Source organism: Amblyomma americanum, chromosome 2, assembly GCF_052857255.1.
Source record: "Amblyomma americanum isolate KBUSLIRL-KWMA chromosome 2, ASM5285725v1, whole genome shotgun sequence".
Classification (NCBI taxonomy): Eukaryota; Metazoa; Arthropoda; class Arachnida; order Ixodida; family Ixodidae; genus Amblyomma; species Amblyomma americanum.
This window is the reverse complement of record NC_135498.1, coordinates 1,007,792-1,034,453: the sequence shown is the minus strand read 5'-3', so window position 1 is coordinate 1,034,453 and position 26,662 is coordinate 1,007,792. Positions and strand designations below refer to the sequence as shown.

The following is a 26,662-nucleotide window of genomic DNA, read 5'->3' as shown; positions in this document are numbered from 1 at the left end:
CTCATTTAATTCCAACTTCTAGAACCTGGATATACCACACTTGAAGGGGATTGGCAAATAGTTAAGCTGTTCCCCTTTCTTATCACCCGCGTTAGTATGTACGACTCAAATTATCAACTATTTTTCTGAGGACCAAACTTTCTCCATGTCACCTCACTAATGTGAAAACTCACTGTACAGACAATGAATATGGCAAAAATACACAGAGCCTATTGGGGTCCATGTCACCTTGTTGCATTATTATGGCGAACAACACATGATGAGAACACTTGCAGGGGTGCGGTGCATCGTATGATATATCTAGAGGTTGGACTTTGTTTTATATTTTTTGAAAATTCAGTGTTTATTTCAGCACTAAAGATTTCTTTTTGGTAAACATTATTTTTGAGAAATAAATTACTGACATTTTTTTCGGTGATTCAATGTGGCAATCACATGCAGTCAAAAGTCACTAAGAGTATCTCTGCATTTTTGTCAGCGTGAACAGTTTATTTACCAGTAATTAACCTGCAAATGGTGAAGCCATGCTTGTAGAAGAAATTGCTGTGGCATTAAAAAAGTAATGCAAGTAAAAGGAGGCAGTCCGCAGAAAAAAACGCAAGTGGAAGTTTACTTCTAGGAAATCGGTTGACATGCTGCGCTGGGTTAAGCGAGAGTGCGGGGCACCATGTAGTCTGCTGCATGTTTAGGGCAGCAATGGAAGTGGTGCTTAATTGTTGTGGCATCCAGAACTTGACGCCCGTGCACATTTTCATTCCTGCATGCAGTTCATAATCCTACTTAAACAACTAACTGCTCTAAGCAGGTGTTCAAAACAGTGCTTAGCTAGCATGTGGCGAGGCGGTGGTGCTTTCCGGTGTGTAGAGGTGTGTAAGCTAGTGGAGTAATGCCTGAAATTACACAATCGCACTGCTTATCCAACAATACTCCCATCACATCACAACCCTGGCTTCCTTACTTAGTTAATTTTAAACTCTGACTGAGTGTAACAGCCAGCTAGCTATGCATTGCAGGCCAAAAACATTAATTTTGTTTGGTTAAAACCTAATTTTGAAAACTGATTTCGCTGTACTTATATAGTTTTTTTTCTGTGTAGACCACAAAGACTGACCCCTAGATATATATCGAGTGTTCTGCTGATCGCGAGTTCGATAAACGCGAACAGCAGTGCTATACTTTTGCATGACATTTTAAAGGGGATGTTCTGGCTGTTTGATACAAACCATAATTCAATATATCCGGGTTTGAGCATACAAAGAGTTCCCTTAATTCAAACTACATGACTCAAAAATGTTTTCAGTCCCCTTCGACTTTGTAATACAGGAAGTTGAGTTGAAATCAGAAGGCTCCTCTCTGGTCCTTGGCTGGTCCTTGGCTGCAGCCAAACACAACTAAAGCAGCTCGCGATGATAGCCTTCTTAATGTGAAGAGGCGAAATCTCGATGATAGAAATCTCATAGGATCGCCAAAAGTATATTTGTGTTATGAAAAACTGCACAAAAAAAATTTGCCGTGGTTCAACCTAGCTGAACCTGGTAAGAGGAGCGAAAGGTGTTAAGGTAAGCACACAAAGATAAGCACACGCCACACGCTCATGTACAGTGAACGGTGCATCATGTGATTTTTGGCAGTTGCAAGAGTGCTGTCGGCTCCGCATAAGCAGCTGTGGCAAGGCGCAGCGAGTCATGTGATTCGAAAATTGCAAGGTGAGCGAGCGAGCGCCATCAGCCCAACGCACGCAGCTGTGACGAGGCATGGCGAGTCATGTGTCATGACATCAGACCCCAGTGTCCACTCCTCCTGGTTTGAAGGTCAAATTTCAGAGCCACATGACCTTCAGCTTTGACAAGAGGAGTAGAGCGTTAGCTCTAAAAAACAAGTGAACAAACAAAAAACCAATTTTCAAGAAATAGGAAAATTCATATGCTGAAGCATTATAAATCCATTAGAGAAAATTTGTCAGCTGAAGCGAATTCTGAAAGGTGAAATAATAAGCTGACTTGCTTTATCTGGGTATTTATCTATCTATTCATTCAATGCACACCACGGTCACATGCAGATAAAAACTGACATGTATGTGCTCTTTCATTCATATCCATATGAACAAATGAGAACATATGTAGCACATGCAGTGCATAGCAGAGGCAGTAGAAAGTTAGGCGGGCGGATGAGATTAAGAAGTTTGCGGAGATAAGGTGGCTGCAGCTGGCACAGGATAGGGTTAATTGGAGAGATATGGGAGAGGCCTTTGCCCTGCAGTAGGTGTAGTCAGGCTGCTGCAGCTGCTGATGATGATATGTGGTCTTGCACAAGCTAAGTGCAAGGAAGATGACATGTTCTAAAAATGATGACTGTCACGCGTGCACCCGTGAAGGCAACTTCTTGACAACAAGAGGTAAGAAAAGGAAGCAAATCGTTTATGGTTTATGGGGGTTTAACGTCCCAAACCGACTCAGGCTATGAGGGACACCATAGTAGAGGGCTCAGGAAATTTCGACCACCTGGGGTCTTTAACGTGCACTAACATCGCACAGTACACGGGCCTCTAAAATTTCGCCTCCATCGAAATTCAACTACAGCGGCCGGGATAAAAAGGAAGAAAAGAATACATGAGATTAGAATTAAAAGTGGAAAAAACTGCCAAAGGCAAAAAATATTAATGTTTAAACAAGTTAGTGCATGCATCATAAGAAACCAAGTTGTGAACATGTCAATGCCTAAGTGTGCATAATATAGATATACAGTCGAGTCCACTTATAACGAACTGATTGTCGCACAGATTGCGTTCGTTGCTACAGCCAAAAATAGAAAATCAGACAATAAGTCCATTATGAGTGTTCGTTCATTCAAACCAGGCCCTACTGTACTGCGGTGCTTTCCAAGCAAGCTCCCCCGGTCGTTCATTCAAACCAGACCCTACTGTACTGCGGTGCTTTCCAAGCAAGCTCCCCCGGTCGTTCATTCAAACCAGATCCTACTGTACTGCGGTGCTTTCCAAGCTCCCCCAGAACAGTAACCTGCCTCATGCAGACAGTATCGCTGCCCACAAGTTGCCTTAGGGATGCGATATATATAACTAATTGTGATGGAAGCTGGCGGTAGGTCAGCCTCCTCGTCATTGTCTTCATCAGTTTCCTGGCAATGGCAGGAGTGTTCGTATGTCACATACTAATACTTTAGTCAGTGTATGGCTCTCCAATATCAGCGTCCTCATCCGCACAAGGAAGTCACCCCAGGCTAGCTGCGCATAGACAATGCGTTGCCACAAATATGTGTTCAACAGCATCCTCCATCATGTCTGGAATTATGAACTCTGCCTTAAGGAAGCAATTGTTGATGCACTCCACAGTCATTTCCATCCATGCAAACTTATTCCACAACAGGGACCACAGTCTCCCGAACTGGGATGTTGGCACCTTGTCAGTCAACTGCTATCTGTATGTACTGGCGAAGCAGCGCTGTTCCACGAGCACATAAATTATGCTGATGTCAAGTAGCAGGTCTCACTCATCGCATTCAGTGGCAGAAGAGCAAGGTCACTGCAGTCAGAGAAGGCACCACGTGATGCGCCGCACAATTGTCACGCACGTACAGGATAGTCCCTTTTTTTTTTTCAGCCCATTCGGCAAACCAGCTACGAATTTATGCCCAGTGGTACAGTCGTCGAAAAAAGCCATGCGACATCCAGTCCTTTGGGTCATGTGCACGACATAACTTTCAAAGCATTAGCCTTGCTAGTCTTCCTGAGTGGAGACTCGTCCCCTTTGGTTTGCTTCCCCGCACTGGGTCCTCCCTAGTTACTTTACCTAATAGGGGAGAGCGCTGGCGTCGCAGTGCCACGAGCACCACGGAGAGCGATTGCTGCAGGATAACTCTTTCTTTTCGGCTGGAAACATCGTCACATAACGATGTTTCGACGCAGCGCTCCACTCACCGCCAGCGAGGCAATGCCTAGTAGGAACATATTCCCTCCAGCTCGTCCCGTCTGGCCTCTGAGCTTCTCCGCTACCCTAGCGTGGACGAACGTTTGCTCGTAACCTTGCTGGTGAGTCAGACGACCTCGATTCCTTAGTGTATTTTGTTGTTAGTGTATTTTATTGTGTATTTTGTTGCTAGCGCGATTGTCGTTGTAGCAATAAATGCCCTGCTTGTGTCAGCCAGAGTGCCGTTCCTATGTTTCTCCTCAGAGCAAGGCCCACTATAGTCAGCGTGCGCTCGGTAATGCTCACAATCACGGGGTGGGGTCGGCCGTTTTTTACAGTGTCAGCCGTGGTTAAGTGAGGAGAACGTATTTACGACCCCTATTACAAACATACATGACACAGGACATGACGCATGGCAGCCACAAGTCACTGTCATCCAAGCTTGTGCACTGAAGGACAGTAGCGTGAAGCTTACTGCACTTTTCATGAGTGCTGGGCATCTCCTTTCAAGGCATGCACTTTTGACGGCCACACCAGGCAAAAAGCTTTGTTGACATTTCATACAGCCTGCAACTTCTTTACAACGATAGCTGTTAGGTGCCTGTCCCTGGCTTTCTCGTCGCCATCGTCGCTGTCGGCATAACCGGTGGGTGTGTTAAAGCCACCCGTGACATAAGGTCACGTGACGTTAATGTCACATGACATTAATGTCACGTGACCTTATGTCACAGTCAAACTAGGTTACATAAGCCTACGGGCGGCTCTGTTTCGAACAGCCACCTGCCAGTACAAAGATGCATCACTTGTCCACTACAGCAGTGCGCCAGGAATATATCCCTAAAACTAAACGCCTATAAACAACTATCATTGAACATTGCGTTACACAGTTGTAACTGTCCTGTGAGTTTTTTTTCTTTGCTTTTAGGGAACTCGCATTCTTTCCTTTGAAAAGGGAGGAGGAGGTGTCACGAAGGCTTGGATTCATTCGCGGCTCTCTGCTCCCGAGACATCCTGAGAGAAACAGGGCTTTTCAACTGCAGGGCCGAGTTCACAGTACCTCCTTGCTTGCTGCTACCATGTTGTGCGGTCACACTTGTTCACTGTATCTGTGATGCAATGTCATTGCCCTAATAAATATTTTGATGGTAGATCCGTCCTCACTCGCAATAGGGGAGCATTCATTAAAACTGAGGCCATAATAAGTGGGCTCTACTGTACTCCTCCGACTTGTTATGCACTGCAAACATTATAATCTGTTCCGCAATTCTTTGCCATTCCAAAGCTGGAATATGGTTGTCAGCCAATGCATGGATATGGAATCAGTAGACCTAAACTTGCTAAAAATTATGTGTACAGCAAGTCTCTGAATCATTTTAAAGTTATGCCTATCCTTCAGTAAAAGGATCCCACACTATTGTTGCACATTCTAATCTTGTCAACACGACGGTTTTGCTGGGATGTGAAAGTTTTAAGTTGGTTGGCACTGTTCTCAATTTATAATGCAAAAACCTGAGTTTATGTGCAGTGGACCACCAACTTCTGCATGGCACATCTGGACCAGGAACGTGTCTCATTGCCCCTCTTAGGTGCTTATTTTCTGTAACTTTCTTTATGTATGCATCACTGACAAACAAGAAAACGAAATAGGTTGCTTTTCGTTCTTGATGCAGACATTTTTTCGTGCTCAGAGTCGCAGACAAGTTAGTAGTGCGCTTTGAAGACAAGACATTCAAACACCAGTCAATCTTATGTTGACCCGCGAATGAATGACAGTCATCACCAGTCAATATTAAGTTAACCCAAAAATGAATGACAGCGGTAATATCATTCACATCAGAAAAAAAAAAACACTTCCTCATGGTGCTCCAGATGAAACCAGTAATGTAGTGGAGGCGTGCTCCCTAGGATAGATGGGCTCAGTATAATTTGAGAGGTGCACCCTTATTTAGTTTCTGATGGAAGATTAAGATATCCAAGTTTGACAAGAAGCTTGCCACAAGGGACGTGATCAAACACTTTGCTAAAATCAAGAGCAATTTCAAGAAGTCATTGCAAGCTGCGTGCATGTAGATGATTCCAGATGAAACACAGGCATTTTATGTTACCACTGTCAGGAAAGCTGATGAAAAAATTAGCAATGCTGTGTCCTAGCATTTCACAGCATGTTGATATTAATGAGATGGGTTGACACATTTTCACACACAGGTGATTACCCTTCTGTGGACTGCCAAAACACTAGCCCTATATCATCCAGTAAAGTTGCCATGGTGATGACTAACTAAAGATGGTTGTTAAGGTGGCTGCTAAACGGCATAACAAGAAAAGAATTCTCGATGCCATCCGCAACCTCAGAAGCTTTTTCTTTGGCACTTAGCAATAAAAAAAATGGCTGTGGTTTAGCTCTGGTTAAACCTGGAGTGACACGATAGCTACAGCTGGCCGAGTGGAACTCGCTCAGACGAATTGCAAAGTCAGTTGTTCTCCGCTCCATTTCGCTGGGCGTTCCTTCTTCATCTTCATCCCTGGACGTGATTCACTATCTCCCCCTCTCCACTCCCCCCCCTCGGTTTCGCCCACACACCGCGCCGCCAGCAACCACGTGACCAACCATGTGACCAGCCACGTGACTAGCCACGGCGCCGCCACAGTGGCCATGGGGTGGCCACGCTGAAGGCTCGAAATGCTAGCGTAATGTAGCTATCGCTACAAAACTCTTCAAAAGACATAAAATCCGACTCAAGAAAAAATGAGAACAAATTGTGTGCAGTGCTATCATCAAAAGAAAACACATGTAATTAAAGTGCTTGTCCACAGACATGGACATATAATTTTTGCATATCTGTGTTGACACCTATGAAAAAACAAGCTTTCCATTATTGCTATAGAAGTGAAAGTCCATGCTTTAAAAACAGCAGATGTTTGCAGGGCTTAAAAATTCCAGTGGGTGAAAATCACAGTAGAATCTTAGTGATACCGATCTGATTTGAATTGATAAAATACCCTGACGCATCGTCTATGGTGCCACTACAAATGAGATGACGGTAGGCACTACAGCCAGCGACAGTAATGAGGTAAGGAGGTGGGCTCGCATTTTGGTGACAGCGCCTCAGCTAAGTCTGAATGGCACAGCCAAACAACACCCATCTTGGAGAGAGTGGGGTTGCAATAGGACGTTGTGTGATGCGCGACCGCAACCGCACCACCTGCACAACGCCAATGTCATCATCGGCAGTCGTGCAGTACCCAGCCACAAATGCACCTGTAGTATGTCACAAACATTTTAGGTATTTTCTTATTTAACATGTATACGAGTGACATTGTAAACTTAGCTAGCTTTACGAACTTTGTAATCTGTGCTGGTAATACGACACCACTCTTTTCACCTGTATCTATGAAGGACCTACCGGTTAAAGTAACCCTACGGGTGGCTCTGTTTGGAACAGCCGCCTGTCAGTGCTGGGGTGCATCACTTGACCACTGCCCACGCGGCATCGTTGTTTCTCGACCGAATTACAGAGCAAGACGCCAATCTGCTGCATGGCTCCATTGTTATATACGCTGACACAAGCATCCAGGCCTGTTAAACAACAATGGCAGTTTACTGTCCATGCAAGCCTGCCCTGAACAAAACGTCAAGGTTTCGCCCCTCAGAACCTCCCTTCTCCTTCTGTGCGGAGATGCTTGCGGTTCAAGAGGCACTTTGCTCTGTGACTGCCGTTCCCATGCTACCTACGGCCCGCATTGTCATTCGCACCGACGCCCTTCACGTCACACGCCTACTACGACGCGTCAGTCGCACCCCAGAAATCTGCCAAGACATCCATCGTCTAGCGGCACGCATCCCGCAGCAAATCCGTATTGAGTGGGTTCCGCGTGACCTCCTGAGCGGACAAAGCAGCACAGATTCTGCAACCTGCCTTTCGACCCCAGCCTCGTCTTTGCCTCGAGTCCTCACTCTGGATGACACCACCCTCCTTTTAACAAGAAAGGAACACCTCCGGCGCCGCACACGTGCTCTAATCTCTCCGTGTGCGGTATCCCTCCCCCGTGGTCTTACTCGTGCAGAGGAGGTTGCGCTTCGGAGGATACGGGTTGGGGTTGCCCTAACTCCAGCCGTGACACGCAAGTGGCCGCAATTCCAAAATTTATATCCACACCCCAGGTGTCACGTCTGCAAGATGAGAGATCGCGAGGCGGATATTCACCACCTGCTGTGGGTTTGCCCAGCGCTGAAGCCGACGAGAATTTGGCACCCGGCGGCAGTGGGTCTCCCACCGAACAATCCGGATTCATATATCGCTTGGACACAGGGTCCACATCATCATTCACTACTTGATTTCATTAGATCAGCCAACTTTTCTCATTTATTTAAGCATCCTCCTCATACCTCATTTCCTACCTTTTATGCCCTGAGGCAATAAACATCGCTTAAAAAAAAAAAAGAGGCTGGTGTTGTTTTGGCAGGCGAAGCAATTATGCTGGCTCCAGTAAGCAGTGCACACATTAAGCATGTGGATAAGGCACAGTCACTGAGCAGAGAAAGGCCACTGTTATCATTCTGTTCCAAATGCAAAGGTGTGAGGATATGCACTCCTGCAGGTGTGCGAATGTTCAGTTGAAAAGTACAGTACTCGATTCGATCGGAATGTTTGGTATCTGAAATCTCGAAGTACTTGCTGTGAGCGAATAATGTGGTTTCCTCTGGGATGGCACCGTGGCGTGCATGCAACCAAAGCCCCGACTGCACACTGCTGTGTGCTCGTGCTACCACCTGTATGCCAGGGCTGGTCTGCCCATGTGTGCGGAAGCACCCAGATCAGTATCTGCCAGGTGTGCACATGCAGCATGGTGGCGTGCATCCAGAGAGAGATTGAGCATACCGTGGTCTGCTCCCAGACACCACGAGTGTGCAAGCACTGAATGGTGCCTGCTGCCCCAGGGCCAGTGGCTTAAATCCGAGCCTCTCACCCAACCTAACAAGTCCCAGATGCGGTATGGCCCGAACTACCAACAAAGCCATCAGCAGAAGCCTAGCTGATCAGTGGCGATACACAGGAGACAGTCAACGAGAGAAGGCTCCGAAACTTCCCCTAGCGTCCAGCTACAGATGAGGCATTATTTAACAATGAATGCTTTCCACTTGAGTAGGATGGTATCTTCGGCTGCATTGCTCACCAACAAAAAGCTGACTAATTAAAGACACCGTGTTTTCAGGCAACCTTTGTGTAACCCATGCATCCTTGGGGTTGGGAATTCGTTCTTGGGATCTGTAGAGGTCCCTGCACGAAGGGGAGTTCTTTCTTTATTTGAAAACGATGTGATTCCATATTTCTCACTGCTGTACAAAGTCTCTTCACCATGTAAGTAAAGCTGTGTGCACCTCGAAGCAAAAACACCTGTTTATCAGCTGCTCCCCTGACTCGCTAACTGAATCAAACCCTAAGTCCGCAATAACACACTCATAGTGCGCTAGGACGCTAAGCATCCTAGTGCACTTGGGAGGAGAACTTGTTACACTTGTGCTAAAGCTGTTGTTTTCAGAAATTTCTCTCCTATAAAGTGTTCAGGATGACATATAAAGAGATTTTTTCAGTTGTGCCCAGCTTGAGTAGGCACTAGTCGCTGGTATGAACCCGCCGGGCTTCTTGCTTTCTGCAACTTCAGCTGCTACACGGATGTCTGTTTACTGCTTGTTTTTCTCTTTTGTTTTGTTTCAATAGGGAAGTTTCGTCATAAAAAGCAAACGGGCCTGCAAGGACCTGACTCAAAGAGCACCGGTCTGGTCCGGGCCGGTCATTAGAAATTCATAGCGGGCCACGATCAGGTCTGCACTGGAGATGCAAAATGTCAAGAAAGAAAAAAAGAAGTTCTATTCCGGAGTTTTTTTTTTCAGAAAAATACGAAATTTGGAAAAAACAAAAATGCACTTGCAAAGTGCAAATGCAAAGCAAATTTGCTTAGCAACTCAAAAATAAGTAAAGAAATATATGTTTTGATCAATACAAAGGCGTTGCAAAGCGTTTTCAGAAAAAATATTGTTGCATATTGCATTGAATACATCGACACAAAGCACTGCATCAGTGTGGCTCCTCACTCCTCCAAGGGAAAAAGCTTGCTTGTGCGCCTTTTCACACGTCAAGATTCGAGCGCACACACCAAAATTTTTGCATGCGCTCGCCCGCAAGCCTGTTGTGCAGCCTGGTGTGCACATTACTGAACTGCGACTTTTTTTTTTCACATGAAAGACAATATGGGAATTTGGAGCTGCCGACATTCAGCTGACGTCAGCGAGTGGGTGCTATAAAGACCTTGCAACTATGTGAACAGCTCCAGGTGCTTGGCAAATTCCTAAACAGCTCATATAAAATAACTTTTACAATGCGTATTTAGGTCAGATAATGCAAATAACTGAAAATTTTGCCACTTTTTTTCCTTCTCCTGGGCTATGAAAAAAGTTTCAGGGACTCGCAACTCTAGTCCAGACGGAAGTAGCGGCGAGCAGGGCCAGGCCAAATCTAAATACAGGACCGTGCAGACCTCTAGCATAGAGTATTAAGTTATGTTTTGTAGCTTTCCTCCAATCTAAAGCATGCATTGTGCCGTTTAAGCATATCAGTTCAGTGGTAGTGCTATTTCAACAGCATGCAACCACCATCGCTTTCTCGTAATCACAGCCTCCAGGGTCCTTTATTTTTGTCCCATAGGACGCGTGGGCCTGAGATGGCTGAAAGGAGATTCGCAAATTTCTAATCGCACCAGCAGTTTTAAGAAACTGAAAGTGATGGCTGTGGACATTGTTCAATGTGTTTTACTTATTTCTTTTTTTTTAAATAAAGATGGCCAGCTGATATGAACCAATTTTACGCATGCCGCCAAGGTGAGAGTCACACCCTGTCAGCGCCTGTCTCGTGCACTGTTAAAACGCCCGCCAGGTCCGAACAAGAGAAAGACCCCGAATCTCCCGATTCTCGGCTGAGTGTTATGAATATCAAATCTTCCATTGGTCTAACTCCCCTGTCATCACGGCGTAAGATAGCAAGACTTTGCCTATTTCACAAACTTTATTATAATTTCCCGCAATTATGTGAGAGCCTTATTCTGCCCCCCTTGAGATTCTCTCGACGTTTGTTTAATTGCAACAGTGTTCTGCGTATTCATGGTAGCACTAACGCTTTCAATAATTCCTTTTTGCCAACTGTTATATCCGAGTGGAATGTACTCCCTGGCGGTATTGCCAATGAAACCAACTCAGTAAAACCACTCAGTGTGCCTAGAGTGCAGCAAGAAGCTTCTCACCCAGGATGTAGGTGGGCACGCTGAGCTTGAGCAGCCTCGGCTCGGCGAACATGAGGTCGCGTGTCTGGCGGCACATTGCAAGCAGGCAGCGTGCCAGGGCCTGCCGGTCCACCTCGCCCCAGCTGAAGGCATCCTTGGACATGCGGCCGCCACCACCACCAGCCGGACGCCCGCCACCCCCTTCCGGGTTGTCCTTGCGGATGGCTCGCTCAAAGTAGCGCAGCCCCGCCAGCATCTCGTTAGCGTGCGACTTCTGCGCTGCCACACAACACACACGTCTCACTTTGGGGCTCGGGTGTACCCATTGTGCCATTTCAACAAGAGCACTTCATCCAATGCAGGAAAGACTCGGTTTGCCTTGGCTGCTGTTGGACCAAAAACACAAGGCTACTGCCTCTGAATCAGCAGCTGCGGCACGACACTCTCCTCTGCGAACAGGTGAAATTAGTTTATTTCTAACGCAAGTGTTAGGCATTTCTGCCACTGTCTGCTGCGAGAAGAGTCACACAGCCAAATCTGAAACCTCACCTTTCTGGCATCCCTGCGCCTCTCAATGGTGGATCAAGTTCAGTGTCGTCTGCTCTCCCTCTCGGTAGTATTGAGGAACTCTATGGCATTACCATGCAATGACAGTAGGCGACTCACAGTACAATCCACTCATAACGATATTAAGAAAACTGGGAAATCCAATCTTAATAACCGATTACTGTTATATCTGAACTGGAAAAAAAGAATTAAGAAAGAAAAAATAACACACCCATGCATACCCCCCTGCATGTAGCCACCGCCACCAGCGCTCCTGTCAAGGGCGCATAGCACCTTGGTGCTCCACCAAGTTCACCAATCGAGCCACTCCCGCTGGAGCTACCATCAAAAGATAAACACACAGTGATGTTATCAGTGCACGGCACCTTGGCGCTGCTGCCAAGGTCTGTGCTCTGGACAGAGCAAAACAAGGGAACATGATAAGAAAGGCTACCTGTTAAACAAAATTGGGGGTGACACTTAAACTCCACCTTAAGGGTATGAAGCGACAGCATAATAGTTAATTCCCATACATGCAGGAGGCCATTTTCTATTTTACATTCATCGATCCCTGGGAGACCTCATACCCCTCCTGGCCGCAGTGTTGCAGCAGTTAAGCGATGCGCCACTGCCCTGGAATCGCAGGCGCTCCCAGCGGTGGGCTTTGTGCAACCCAGGTTGCTCTTCCCAAGTGACCAATGATTAATTTAACTGCCACAGTCGGCAGTTTGCTCACTATCCAGTGGGCAGGTTGTGATGACAACGCAAGTTGGCCCACCTAGGTTGCTCTCTGGGGACCACCTCCCAGAGTCATGCTCATGATTCTTATTTATTTATTTCACAATATTGCAGGTCTCAATTTCAGCCCTAGCAGGAGTGGCATATATGAAAAATTTCGCACAAGCAATAAAATGAAGACAACACAAGTCACTAACAAACAGAGGCAATGTAATGGTGAAAACCAAGTCAAGCAAGAGACGGACAAGGAAAAAGAAGAAAAAAGGAAAGAAAAAAAGAAGTTATGAGCACATCAAAGTAACCAACATATGAAAAAAAAGTATAATCACAAAAGAAATCAATGCATCATGTGAGCAAAATAGATACGGTTGCATTGTTTGGTCAAAGTCTCCGTATTCAACTATGCCTTCTGGAAGAGAATTTCAATCAGAAATTGTCCACGGGTAAAAGCTGTGCATAAAAGATTTAGTTTTTGCAAAAATTGGTTGTAGCGAATGATTTTGGCAATGACGTGTTCATCTTGTGTTCAGAACTTTCAAACACAGCGGCGGGCTGAGGTTTAGCTGGTTGTTTAAAATTTTGTATACGAAGAGTAAACGACTCATCTTCCTGCAGGTTTCTAAGGGAGGAATGCTGTTGGCAACCACAATGTTAGTAGAAGAGTCTGTTCTTTTATATTCACCAAAAATAAACCTTACTGCTTTTCTCTGAATCTACTCAAAGCATCTTTCTTGATGTGAGGGTCCCAGACGATCAAAGCATACTCAAGTTTAGACTCGATATATCGGTTGTAAGCCAGAAGTTAAAGATTGGATGGAGCATTTTAAGTTTACGTCTGATGAAACAAAGTTTTTCAAAACCAGAAGAACAAAAGTTTGAAATAAGGGTACTCCATGATAGATCACTGGTAACAGTGTGTGGTGTTGTGTTGGGTTTTACAGCACATAAGCAACTAAGGACATCATGCGCCAGGCTCCTGGTATAGAGAAATTGTTTTCTGCAGACTTTTGTAGAAATATTAAAATCATCGGTGGCATAGAGAGCCTATAACATTGCGTTGTATTACCTATTGATGAGAGAGGAAAGAAATTTTATAACTGGCTAATAGTAAAAGCTTTAAAGAAGGTCCGGTAGCTCCATCCTTGGATGGGAAAGGATGTTGAGCCTTCTAACCAATCAAATTAAAACCTCCACCTCCATCTCAGGAATGAGAAGGTGGCTAAGGTGCACAAAAAAATGAAGCGAAGCAGTGGGTACAAATTTAGAGTTTTCCGAGAAAACCTGCTTCTCTCAAAAAGCTAAACACACAAGACATGTCAATAATTGCATCTTCACACAAGAGTAACACCCAAGAGTAACACCTTGTGGAGTTTAACACCCCAAAGCAACTCAGGCTATGAGGGACGTCGCAGTGGAGGACTCCGGACAATTTCGACCACCTAAGGTTCTTTAACATGCACTGAAATCGCACAGTACACGGACGTCTAGCATTTCGCCTCCATTAAAATGCGACCGCCATGGCCGGGATCGAACTCGCACCTTTCAGGTCAGCAGCCGAGCACCATAACCACCGAGCCACCGTGGTGGCTGGAACTCAGTAAGAGTGAAGTCGCAGATTGCAAGAATATTGTACCATAGATGCAGTGGATCTAGTCTTTGAGCAATGCCAGGTAATGTGTTTAGTACACCAAGATTCTGGCACATCTCTCAAAACGCAACAGCAGTAACCTAGTAGCTTGCGGTTTGTTGTTAAAGAGCGTTCTAGATGGGTAATTTGTAGCTATGGGGTAACATAGATGTTTCGGCAGCAAATGGATTTTTAGAATATGTACGAGCATGTGAGCATGGCTCTTCTGCCTGTAAGTAACGTTTCGTTGATTTCTGCATAAAAGACTGCTTACGGGCGACGCCCTGTATGCACCAATGGAAAGATGCAAACCTAAATTATGTACTATATCCAATCGTTTAAGGTATGATGGTCTCACTGACCCATACACTATGCATCCATACTCCAAGCTAGAACGTACTACAGAGCGGTAAATTTGCAAAAGACATGTGCTATCGGCCCCCAGTAGTTTTGCGACAGCACTTTGAGTATATTCAGGGATCAGGAGGCTTTCACTTTCAATGCATTTATATAAGGCAGGAAAGTGAGTTTTGTAGCAATAGATACATTATGGTAGCATTTCGAGCCTTCAGTGTGGCGGCGCTGCCACCCTGCGGCTGCGCCGCCATGCTGTCACGTGTCACGTGGTGCGGAGCAGCTGCCGGCGGTGCGGCGCCGTGGCTGATCACGTGGTTCGTCATGTGGTTGGTCCCGTGGCCAAGTTCCACACGACCAGCTGTAGCTACCGCGTCACTCCAGGTTTAACCAAAGCTAAACCATCGCCAATTTTTTTGTCAACGATTCCGCCTAGAAATTCGTGTTCATTTTTTACGGGTAGCTATGTTTCGTTTAGGTGTATGAATCGGATGGCTTGTAGGCCTTTTTTGAGCGACAAACTGGGAACTGTTTTCTGCGTGGAAAACCGGAAATCATTCCCATCTGCCCATGTCACTAGTTTATTCATTGCGAACTATATTTGTTTCTCCCATGTTACTGGGTTTACAGGCTACTTGAAGATAGTCAACACAGACTGAAACATGATGGACTTCAGGATTACTTTGGCTATGGAATTCATTTTTATAACAAAAAGTGTTGTGCTTAAAATACACCCCAGAAGTACTCCATTTTCTTGAACAAAGTTCCTTGAGAGGGCTGAGCCTAGGCATATGTGAAAGGAACACTTGGACAGAAAATCATTTAGGCAGTTTAACATCCTGCCACGAATGCCAAGCTCTGCTAGGCCACGAAGGATCCCGAACCTCCAGGCTGTGTTGTATGCCTTCTCCAGATCGAAAAAGACAGCAAGGCAGTGCTGTGTATAAAAGCTTCTAGGACATTATTTTCAAGGCCAACTAGATGGTCAGTTGTTGAGCATGCCGTATTAAAACCCCACCGATGGATGTCAAGAAGTTCACGGGATTCAAGGACAAAAGTTAGTCTTACAAACATATTCATGACACTTTCAAAGGATTTGGCGAGGCAGCTGGTAAGGGCTACTAGCCTGGTTGCTTTCCAGGTTTCAGGAATGGTGCAATAAATGCTTTTTTCAAGGCTTGCGGTAGCTTTCCAAGTACCCATATTTTATTTAAAAATTTTAAAAGTGCTTCCACAGACGGCTGGGAAAGATGCGCCAGCATTTCGCAATGTATAGCATCAGGGCCAGGTGCAGCCTTTTTCCCAGCCGATACAACTTTGCTTATTTCTTGGATTGTAATTAAGCCATTGTAAGGTTCGTTTGTGCAACCAGTTGTTGGAAGTCAATGTTTCTGTGCTGTGTTTTTATATATTAAAAGTTATTCTGTGTAGTGTGAAGAACAGGAAACATTCGCCTAAGATGTCTGCTTGTTAGTCTATACTTGTTTGCATACCAGAGTCTGTAAGAAAAGGAAAATGTGAAAAGGGAGAAGCTGTCATTTAGTTTGAGAACTTGCTGCCACAATTGTTTGGATGTGATAGAGCTGTTTTTGGATGACACATAGTTTTTCCATGAAGCGTTTCCAGCATTGCGACAGATGTGCTGTATTTTTTCTCTTCCCTTTTTGAAATTAATATGAGGTTTTAATGTGTTCGGTGCCTTCGGAAAACTCCCCAGGCATTTCTTTTTTTTGCTTCTTTCTTGCTTCTCTGCATTCTTGTATGTGCCAGATCTTATTATTTCGTCGTACTATGATTGGTAACTGTGAAATATCTAAGCATGTAGCCGCAATGATACAGGTTGTGAATATTTAGTTCAATTTGTCAACACTGAGATCATCGGAAAATATGGCACTCCGACTGGCCTTTTCTCGGAACAGCGGCCAGTCGGATAAGTGTAGTTTCCAACGGCTAGGTCTGCTAGGGAGGATTGAGGGAGAGGATGATAAGGTGATTACCAAGGCGAGGTGACCGCTTCCGTGTGGGTTGTCAAGAACATCCCACTTAAATAAAAAAAAAAAACAGAACAGCTAAAAGACAAATCTAAACAGCTCATTTTACCCGAGTTCGGGATGCAGTAAGTGTGCTTGCCTGTACAGTAAAATACCACTTGAACGAACTTCACTTAAACGAAGTATTCAGTTGTACAAACTTTTTTTAAACCCCCCGCCGTAGCGCCATTGAACCCAGTGAAAACGCCCTTCAGTTTAACGAAATTCAGTACAGTGTGCATTTCAGTTCTACGAACAGTTTTCGGGGTGGCATCCCATGTGTCCTCGGTTATACTGAGCACTTCAACAATTACAACCTGCCCTTTTTGCCACGCTTTTTTACATTGAGAACCGCGCCGACCACGCCGCTCCATTACCACGTTACGAAACTACATGAAGTGGTGTGTGCAGCGCATTCCGATAAATTTAAGAATGCAGAAGCCTGAAGCGATTAATGTGCGGCAGGCAGCGGAAATGCTCACAGGAGCTTGGCGGAGTGTGAAACCAGCAACAATAGTGAATTACTGGCAAAAAGCAGATCTGCATGCAGCAAACTGGACTGCTGTGGACACCAATCTCTTAAGCAGAAGATCATGGCACTGATGAAGAAAACAGTGAGCCAGGTGGCTGGCCAGAATTGATTTGAGAAAACAAAGATTCTGGGCAGGAGCGCCAATGTCACAGCGAGGCTTGTGCTGGAGGCCTTCCACATTAAAAGGCTATCTGATCGCTGCACGAGTGATCCTTCCTTACAGATTTATACTTCTGAATGTGATTTTCTGGATTCCCTTTCGCCTCGTCACGGCGCTGGTGTATGACGTGTGTGCCTCCAACTGTCTGCGCATGCTTGTTTTTTCGGATATATATTCCGGGTGTTAAGACCCAATAAACAGTTGGTAGTAGCGCTCGTCTGTCGTATTGTGTGTTTCTTCTCTGTCTTCGTCTAAGTTTTGCGCTAACTTCTTCTATATCATGCAAAGCCAACTTGCCCGACAACACGCTCTTCTGAATTGTCAGAAAGACTAGGTGAAGATAGCTCTTTGTTTTTTGAGGAGTATGCCGCCTGTGACTCCCTGGTGAAGATGAATGCTGCATTCACTACGGAAAATACTGTAGAGAGTTCATTACCTGAAGAAGGCGAAGACGAGAAAGATTCGACCAGTCATGATAAAGCGCCAAAAATATCTGCCAAAGAGGCACTAATCGGCCTGGAAAAAGCCTTTGCTACCCAGCAAACTGCTGTGCCAGAGAAGGTCCACGAGTACTTAGACACAGTGACTCAGTTCCCAACTGCTGCAGTCCTAAGTGGGAAAGTGCAGCAGATGATTACAGTGTTCTTTGCAAGGTGTTAATTAGCAGAACTTGAGCAGAGTGACAAATAAATGGGCTGATATACGATTTGACCACCCTTTTTTTTACCTAATGGCAACAAGCTGCTGCACACTTATTCCAGTTGAGTGAACTTTCACTTTAACAAACTTTTCCCTGGGGTCCCTTGAAGTTTGTTCAAGTGAAGTTTCACTGTATTGAGCAGGCAGACATTGTAGGACAAAATAAAATCTTCTATAACACAGCCTCTAGTATCTGCACACTCCCCCAAAATGAGGAGTGTGCATTAAAATTCCCTGCTACCAGATATGGCTCTGGTAAGTGAATAAAAAGTGGTTCTAGATGGTGCAGTGTTACAGTGAGATGTGGCGGAAGATACACAAAGCATACTGTAACTGTTTTATAATTAAGAGCAGTGACTGCAGCTGCTTCATATTTTGTTTGGAGCCTGATTTCTTGCAACAGCGCTATGGACTACAATTGCAATGCCACCAGAGAGCCTACTCGCCTGCTCCTGGTCTCTTCGAAATACCATACACTTCTTTAAAAGTATGTTTGTGTAGAGGTCCCAAGTTTTGTCTGCTGTAGACATAATACTACAGGCGACAGCGAATTTAAAAGGCCAGTTACATCGCTGTAGTTTGTTAGTGGTCCACGGCAGTTCCAGCAGATTAGGAACACCATGATGATTTGCAGGGATAAGTTTAAAAACTTAGGTCCCCGCTTGTTTGGGACACGTTACTCGAGCTTTTTTTCTTTTTTACGTTAAAGAGAACTTCGCTGCTGCTGCAGCAAAGGCGAGCTTGGGGTTGTGTCCATCGCCTCACTAGAGGTGCTGGAGTAGAACCCGTGGGGACAGAGGGTAGGGCTTCTCCCGAACAGGGGAAGCCCGGCGGGCTGCCAACTTTGTGGCCAGCGGGCCCTTTTTCGGGGGTGGCATAGCAGCTTTCACTGTGTCTGCACAGGCACGGGTGTCCCTGCCTCAGGCTCACTGTGTGTGAGCTGGGAAGGTGCCGTAAGCCGGTGTGGTGTGTCGTGCCCACGCACCACATCAGAGAAGTTTTTTTGCGCTGAAGGAGAAAGCGCCCCGAGTCAGTGCATATCGCCTATGTGTTTCTCCGAAGCTGATGTTTCCCTTTGTTTCTATGGTTATAATTTTTCCTCCTTCTGGGCACGACCTTGAGCAGGCGGTGTGCTCTCCCTCACAGGTTGCACAGCATAGCATAGTGTCGTCACAGTTCTATGAAGGATGATTCCGCAAAGCGCATTTTGTGCACGTTTTTGCGGCCGCGGCAACTCTGTGAGCCTTGGCCAAACCTGTGACAACTGAAGCATCTTCAGGGATTTAGAATGCAGTGCCTGATATTTGCTTTAAGGTGACTGACTTCAATGGTTTCAGGTAATGTACTTGTGTTTAATGTGAGAACGAGGTGTTTTGTATCTGTTAATATGCCGTCCTTCGGGGATTTTGATTCGATACTTATCTGTGACATTTTGGTCAATAAGCCCTTCCAGCACATCTTTTTCTGTTAGATGCATGACATATTTTCTGAGATGATGCCATTGGTGGTGCCGAGGGACTGGTGTGCTGTGACGGTGACTGGGATGTCTCCAATAGATACGATGTTTGAAATTTTAGAGTTTTGGACACTGTCACTGAGTTCAAGCAATAAGTCGCAACCGGCCATTTTGGACACCTTGTAGCCAGGACCAAAGACATATGTTAAGCACTTTGAAACCAGGAAAGGGGATAGAATTCTTGCACGTTTTTCTTCTACTTCACTATGCATGGCAAGAAGAATATTGTTCTCTCTTTAGGAAGAAAGCCTGCTGCTTCATTATGCACTCTTTTCAGAGAGCAATCATGTCTGGATGGGGGGGCATATAGGGTATATATTATTCGGCCACCCACCAAGGAGCCTAAAGGGAGGACAAGACAGGAACTTGCAAGCTGTACACCCCAACTATAACCCAATATGACGAAATGCAGGGTAGTTTGCCACACGAGTTCACCCTCGCTGCCGTGAAAAAAGGAAAATACAACAAGAGAGGAGGAAACAGGAGAGTTGTGAGAAAGAAATAGGAAAGTGAAAGATAGAGGGGAGGATAGGAAAAGGCGACTACCGATTTCCCCTGGTCAGGTCAGGATGGAGGTGCCATCTGCGGGAAGCTGGGGCCGAAGTGGCGTTATCTCCGCTGAGGGGCCTTAAAGGTCCAAACTCTCGGCATCGGCTCAACCACCGGGATCCCTTTTTCTCCGGACACGGCTGAGCCACACACAGCTAAGCGCAGGTGCTCGGGTCCGTGGTGGCGCACTGCTCACCATCATCCCCCTGCGGGGATGTCCCTGTGGATGCTAGGGAAAACGTGGTGTCGCAACTCACCATCATCTGCACGCTGCAGATGCCCCTGCAGGGATTGGTAACTTGGTAACAGTGACACCAAGATATTTACAACTAGGTACTTCAGAAATAAGACAGTTGTGCAGGTGGTGTACTGAAATGATCTGACATGCTTTTTATGTGTTACAGTTAGAAGCACTCCTTTCTGTGCATTCAGTTCCATGGCCCAATCTTTACACCACTGCTCGATGGAAAAAATAAATTCCTGTAAGAGCTTATGGTCATCAATTGAAGTTACATTCTTATAAGCAATACAGTCAATCTGCAAACAGAGTCAAGAATTGCTCGGGTTAAATCATTAATAGGGATGTGCGAATATTCGAAATTTCGAATACGAATCGAATATGCTTCATGTTCGGTTCATATTCGTATTCGAGAAATGATATTCGTGAATTTACGAATATTCGAAAATTCGTGAATACTCGGCAGCGATCGTATACCGCGCCGACTTTCGTAAATTTGGTTGTCGCAAAAAGCTCGATATCCGGGCAAATTATCTGAATATAGAGTTTAAAATTCCAGGAAAACAATATAAGGGCCCTGTTATCTTTCTTCTCCATCGTTTATCGCGTGGACCGATCGCATTCCGATGCCGCTAGGCTTCACCTTGTGCGCAATTCCGCAAGTGGGCTTTCCCACATACCACACGTGCTGCGAGCAAGATGGGAGATGGCCCGCTTCTAACAATTGCAACACGAAAGGGCGTTTATTTTTTTTATCCTTCTTTAATATGCTACATAATTAATGCCCACACCCATGGCATTCGTTCTGTCACTTAAACGAGTGTGACCACCGCCATCTTGTTTTGGTCAACTACGCTATGCGGGAAAGCCTACTTGCGGAATTTTTCGTGAGGCTCCCGAAGCGGCGAGTCGAGGTGTCACAACAGGGCAAGCGATCCTGTAAAAATCCCGCCTATTGCGTGGTGCGCTGTAACCCATGCACCTTTTAAGTGGGCATAACGGCACGCATGACAACGTTCGGAGGGCCCCAAAAATAACCTGGCCGCGTAGTTTTGGTTTCCGAGCTTCGCCACTCGCCCGTGGCAATGGCAACTGTCTGCCCGCGCATTCGCCGGTAGTGCAATCTTAGCACCGTGCCGCTTTCAGACGCTGACTGATGCGTCGATGGTCATTTTTTTTTCCTTTTTAGAAGCAGTCTCGCCATTCCGACGTCAATGTGCGTTCCCATCTCGCTCAAGTTCGCGATGTCTTCCAGCGCGCCGAAACTCTGTGCTCGTCACGAGATTTCAGGTGTTTGCACGATAGAGCTGCCTCATACGACTACCGCATTTTCGGTAGTTTTTTTTTTTCGGGGCCGCGGGGCATTTTATAAATGGCCCTTTAAATAACCCGGGCATTTCTGTCGGTTCTTTGAACTCCGAATTAATGAGGTTTTAATAGCCATCATGTTATTCTTGTTTCCAGTGTTGTAATGTTATGGACTTCATTTTGCCTGACCACATTACAGGTTGGATACTGTTATGCTGTTCAGTTAGGTAGTATACGTTTCTGCGCACATTACGTTTTTTTTTTGATACGGTGCTCAGGCAGTCTAGTTTTGTTTATTTCAGTTGCAAAGGCCATACACTATTAAAAAAAAAAGATGAGCAACAATGTTTGCTTGTTTCTTTCCTGAATTTATTTTTTGTGCTGACCAGATATTCGATTCAATATTCGAAGCCATTTTTTCTTCATATTCGTATTCGATTCGTATTTGAAAATTTATTTGCACACCCCTAAAATATATCATAAAAAGAGGAGAGGCCTTCAAAGCACCGACGCCAGATTTTCTGGCTAACAGGGCCTTTAAAGCTATTGCTTTAAAGTTCTCAACGACGAAAGTAGAGGGTGGGTTTCAGATATCGCCTCACATTTAGTCGCCCAGTTCACGAATGCACAAAATGTTGGAAACTATGTGTGAAAACGCCTTGCGCAGTGGCACATCACAGCCCTTTGTTCCTCAAGGCAACACCTTCTCACGGACTTCGCCACGCCGGTCGGTTTTCAGAGTTTCCACCTCATTCATTTCAAAGTATTTTATTTTTACCGAACTTTCAGACAAATTTTCGAGGCAAACACCTTCCGTGCAGCCAGAATCCTACTGTTGTATTCATGATTTCACCGATAATTTGGCTGTTATATATTATTTATTTTACATAGGGGCAATGAGAGAATTGATAAATCTGAAGAATTTGATTGCTATAAGTGATATATCGTTATATCCAGTATCGTTATAAGTGGATTACACAGTATTTCAATTGCTCCATCTATTGCTGCTCCTGGGTCCCATGTTTCTCATTTCTTTCTTAGTGGCTACCAATAGACAACAAACGCAGGAAACCCAAATCCGACCCCCTTAGAATTTATTTACACCGAACATGTTTCTTTCACTGTCTAAATTTATATTCTACTGTTCTCATTGCATTTGTTATCTTCAGGTGCTTATTCTCATTGACCTATGTCCCATATTTTTTCAGTATTTTTCAGGAATGTGTCAATGTACAATTTTTTCTCGAAAGCTGGATATAAATAACGAACGAGCAAATAGGGTTAATTGGCACATTCATATAGGAGGTTAATTACTCCTATTGCAAATAGAGCTAACGAAAGGACAATGCAGCGAGCCATGGAAAGAAAAATGATAGGTGTAACGTTAAGAGATTGGAAGCGGGCATAGTCTGTGAGGGAACAAACATGGGTTAATGACGTCCTAGTCGAAATCAAGAGCACGAAATGAGCTCGGGCGGAGTCAAGATAATCGATGGTCATTAATGGCAATGGACTGGATACCAAGAGAAGGCAAGCGTAGCAGTTGGCGGCAGAAGGTTAGGTGGGCAGATGAGATTAAGAAGTTTTGCGGGGATAAGGTGGCCACAGCTGGCGCAGGACAGGGTTAATTGCAGAAATATGGGAGAGCCCTTAGCCCTGCAGTGGGTGCAGTCAGGCTGCTCCTGCTGATGATGACTGCAAATAGAATTTTCAAATAGTTTAAAATACAAATACACGTACAGTAAAACCTACTAATTCAAAGTCACTGGGAGTGCGAAAAGTATTCGAATTAGCCAGGGTTTAGAATTAACCGAGCACAGCAAAAAAGTGAACCTAGGTAGAAAATTCCATTGCACTAGTTTTGTCGGAAGTACCTTGCCTACCAACTTGCTGGCCAGGACTTCCAATACGAGGGGTGCTTCCACCACAGTTTCAAGAATGGAAGGGCTGGAGAAGAGCGTGCACCGCTGCCTCCAGTCCAGCTGAGAGCTTTTAAACCGGTATGCATGGCTGTTTTGCAGTGAAGCACATCTTCGGCAGTCATACACTTGGCAGTGCAGGGGCACTTCGCATGTCAAGCATCACTTTGCGGCTCGCAGCTTGAAGGGGCTGTTGCTTCGTCCGTTTGTAGCAAAATTGGGATCGGGCATTCCCGCATGGCACTTGGAATTAACCGGGCTGGTGCAAACCGCTGCTTTGACTTATGCAGCCAAATTCAGGCTAGAAATTATGGGACCATAGAAATTCTTCAAATTATCTGAAATATTGAATGAACCAAGTTCGAATTATTGAGGTTTTAGTGCATAACACAGCAGCCCATAACGAAATAACAGATGTAACAAAGGAATTGTCGTTCCCCTTGAAGGTTCCATAGTCGGTCATTTTGTTCTAAGTAAAATTTTTACACAGTAGGATACAATGAACCTCCAACAAACCCCACCGGCCATTTTGCGCGGAGCAGGTTAGGGGTGCCAGTACTGATTCAACGTGGCACAACCGTGCATAACCTATTCCGTCGAGCACCACAAAAAACATGCAGCACCTGCACGGAGCAGTGTCAGGAGAAATCATGGGCTGCCATGCCGAACAATTACTACCTCGACAGAGTTAGTTTCATCACTCTCCAACCACACATGGCTAAGCATGTAGCACTGCTTCCAGGTGCAGTTTCTGTTTTTGCAGCCTAACAGTGTGCTTGGTTGGCTTGACGGTATCCATGTCCAGCTCGCTTCACAGAGTCAAGGGGCGCAAAACAATTTCCACTGACCACAAGGCGGCCACCCTCAAAACCTTTGGTCGGGTATGCATATTCTTCCAAGACACTCCTGTTGTGTGGTCCAGTGTTGTAACCCACGTGCTCAGGAAATGTGCGGCGACCTGCAACGAAATCCTCGCCGCGTGCCTTTTGGAGCTAAATATTCTGAACAGGTCTCACTCTGTCCTCTGCAACAGTATTTATCCAAGACCCATTTTCTAGAAGAGGCTGAAGCTCATGCAGGCCATGGGCGAAGGCTGGCCCATATTGGCCGAGAGATTGGTGCGTGGGTGGAACACTTAACGGCAGCTGTCTAGTCATCGGGAGACACAGACAAGCTCGTCTGCATGCGGCAGTTGCAGCCCAGGTAGTGTACCGCTGCAACGAAGCTATAGCTATAACAAAGAAATAGTGCAGCCCATTCGAGTTCATTATATAGAGGTCCAACTGTAGTTTTTCATAAAAAGAAAGAGATGCAATGGAAATTTCACTTTACTCGCTATGCCAATGCAGCATACCCATAAGGCCTACCAGGAATTTAAACAGTGGAATGGAAGGAGGAATTATGTCCCATTACAAGTAATAAGCGTTACTTTGTCGACTAATAACTTGGTTAGAGTTGTTTGAACAGGTTTTTGTGCTCAGTAAAAAAAAGTGTAATGTAACAGTTAAGACTCGATGATTGCATGATAGGGGAGCACACTGAATGTTTCCACAGTGCTCCAAGGTAGTGCTGTCGCAAAGCACTGCAAGATGACCTGCTTACTGGAGGAGGCATGTCAGCAGTCACTTAAGGGGGGAAGAGGGTCTTTAATGTTATCAGTGAAGTCAAAATCATGACATCTTCAGGGAACATGTATTTTTGCGTGCTGATCTTAAATATTTCAATTATTTAATGTACTGAAAGGGGGGTTTGTACACAAATAGGTCCGGGGAAAGAGTTCACGGCAGGCGACACAAAATGGTGAGCAGGACGGCGGGCAGCGCCGACGGCCAGTCCAAAAACCAAGCGATCTCGTGCAGCGCGGCAAAACTTTGTCTTTCACCGGCGCCTCGTCTTCATCGGCGCTTGGTCAGTGATCTGCCTATGCGGCATCAGGCGCGGCCGTCATGGTTCGCTACAGTACAACTAGTCCTTGGGCACTTAAGCAATATGTGATGTAACTTTTCGCCGAGAACTTCAAAGAAAATTTGCTGCAGGAAACTTGCTAGAATGCATGCTATTGGTTTTTCTTGACACCAAGCTATGCAATAAGAGTAAGATTATTATCCTGCCTATCACAGAAGTTGAGTTTTTAAATTTCCACTTCACAAACAGGAAGAAAAATTTGCATTCCAGCAAGTTCCCTGCAGTAAAATTGCTTGACAGTTCTCTGAAGAAAGTTATACAACATAAGTGGATAAGGACTTCTTTTGCATAAAATTAAATTACATATCTGGAATCTGCGCACAAACATACATATTCCCTGATGTTTTCATAAATAGAAATTCATTAACAAAAATTGCATAAGACCAGCTTTCCCCCTTAACAGAGAGGCTGGAAAAATGCAACTGACACAAGAGCTGCAACTTGGGCCATCCCCTCATAACGCCTGAGCACAAAGCATCGGCTGCCCCAAAGGCAACATTCTCAATGACACAAAGGCCATCTAACACTGCAAAGCGCTGTGATGGGCCCAATGGCGTCACACACAGAAGGCACATGGGCTGGCTTAGAGGTGGAGAACCACATTTTTCTTGCTGTACTTTTGTTTTCGAATGCAGCTTTTGCATGCGTCACATGATCTTATATCTACTTGTGGCGTCTCAACCATTGCTTGTCTGCTGACATCGAAACAAGGGGGGAAAAGAAATTCAACAGCAAATAATTTACCGAGCGTGGTCAAATTCCATGTGGTGATCTATGTTTACTAACGCCTTACACATCATTCCAAGTAAAAACACACTACAAAAAATCCTGGCATCTTCACGCCTTTAAGAACGTGTCATGAACTTTTTTTCCTTGACCAAAGATATGCAGCTTCTAGATTCTAAGAGACAACAATTGTGAAGGATGAAACTGGTCAGTGCAAAACAACCATGGCTTCCTCCACAAGTCCCACTGCCGTGCAAAATGATGGAAGCACTGGTGCCTTGTTATTGACAGCTATCGTACAGAGCAATGATGCGCAAGACGGCCCCACTGGCATGGTTCTTATACAAAGTTAGCCTACAGCTAATTCCACGAGGGACCGCAGCAGTGGCCAAGTGGTTGAGCATCCGCCTCGCATGCGGGAGATGCGGGGTTCGGTCCCCAGTGCCGCCAGGTACCCACCGGTGATACAATGAGTACAAGCTTTCCCCTGGTCTGATGCTCGGCCAATTTAGGGTGAAATGCTTGGGAAATGGGTCTTTGAACCCACCTTGAGAAGT

At 45.3% G+C, this 26,662-nt stretch overlaps 1 protein-coding gene across 10 annotated transcripts in view; it reads right to left on the bottom strand.

The window, feature by feature from the left end:
• The window catches only part of LOC144120416 (uncharacterized), a 71,134-nt gene that overhangs the window by 28,790 nt on the left and 15,682 nt on the right, over positions 1-26,662 (bottom strand). For all 10 annotated transcript variants that reach the window (XM_077652761.1, XM_077652767.1, XM_077652763.1 and 7 more), the window contains exon 11: positions 11,220-11,472. In XM_077652761.1, the coding sequence (XP_077508887.1) occupies positions 11,220-11,472 (253 nt within the window). The remainder of the gene's footprint in view (positions 1-11,219; positions 11,473-26,662) is intronic.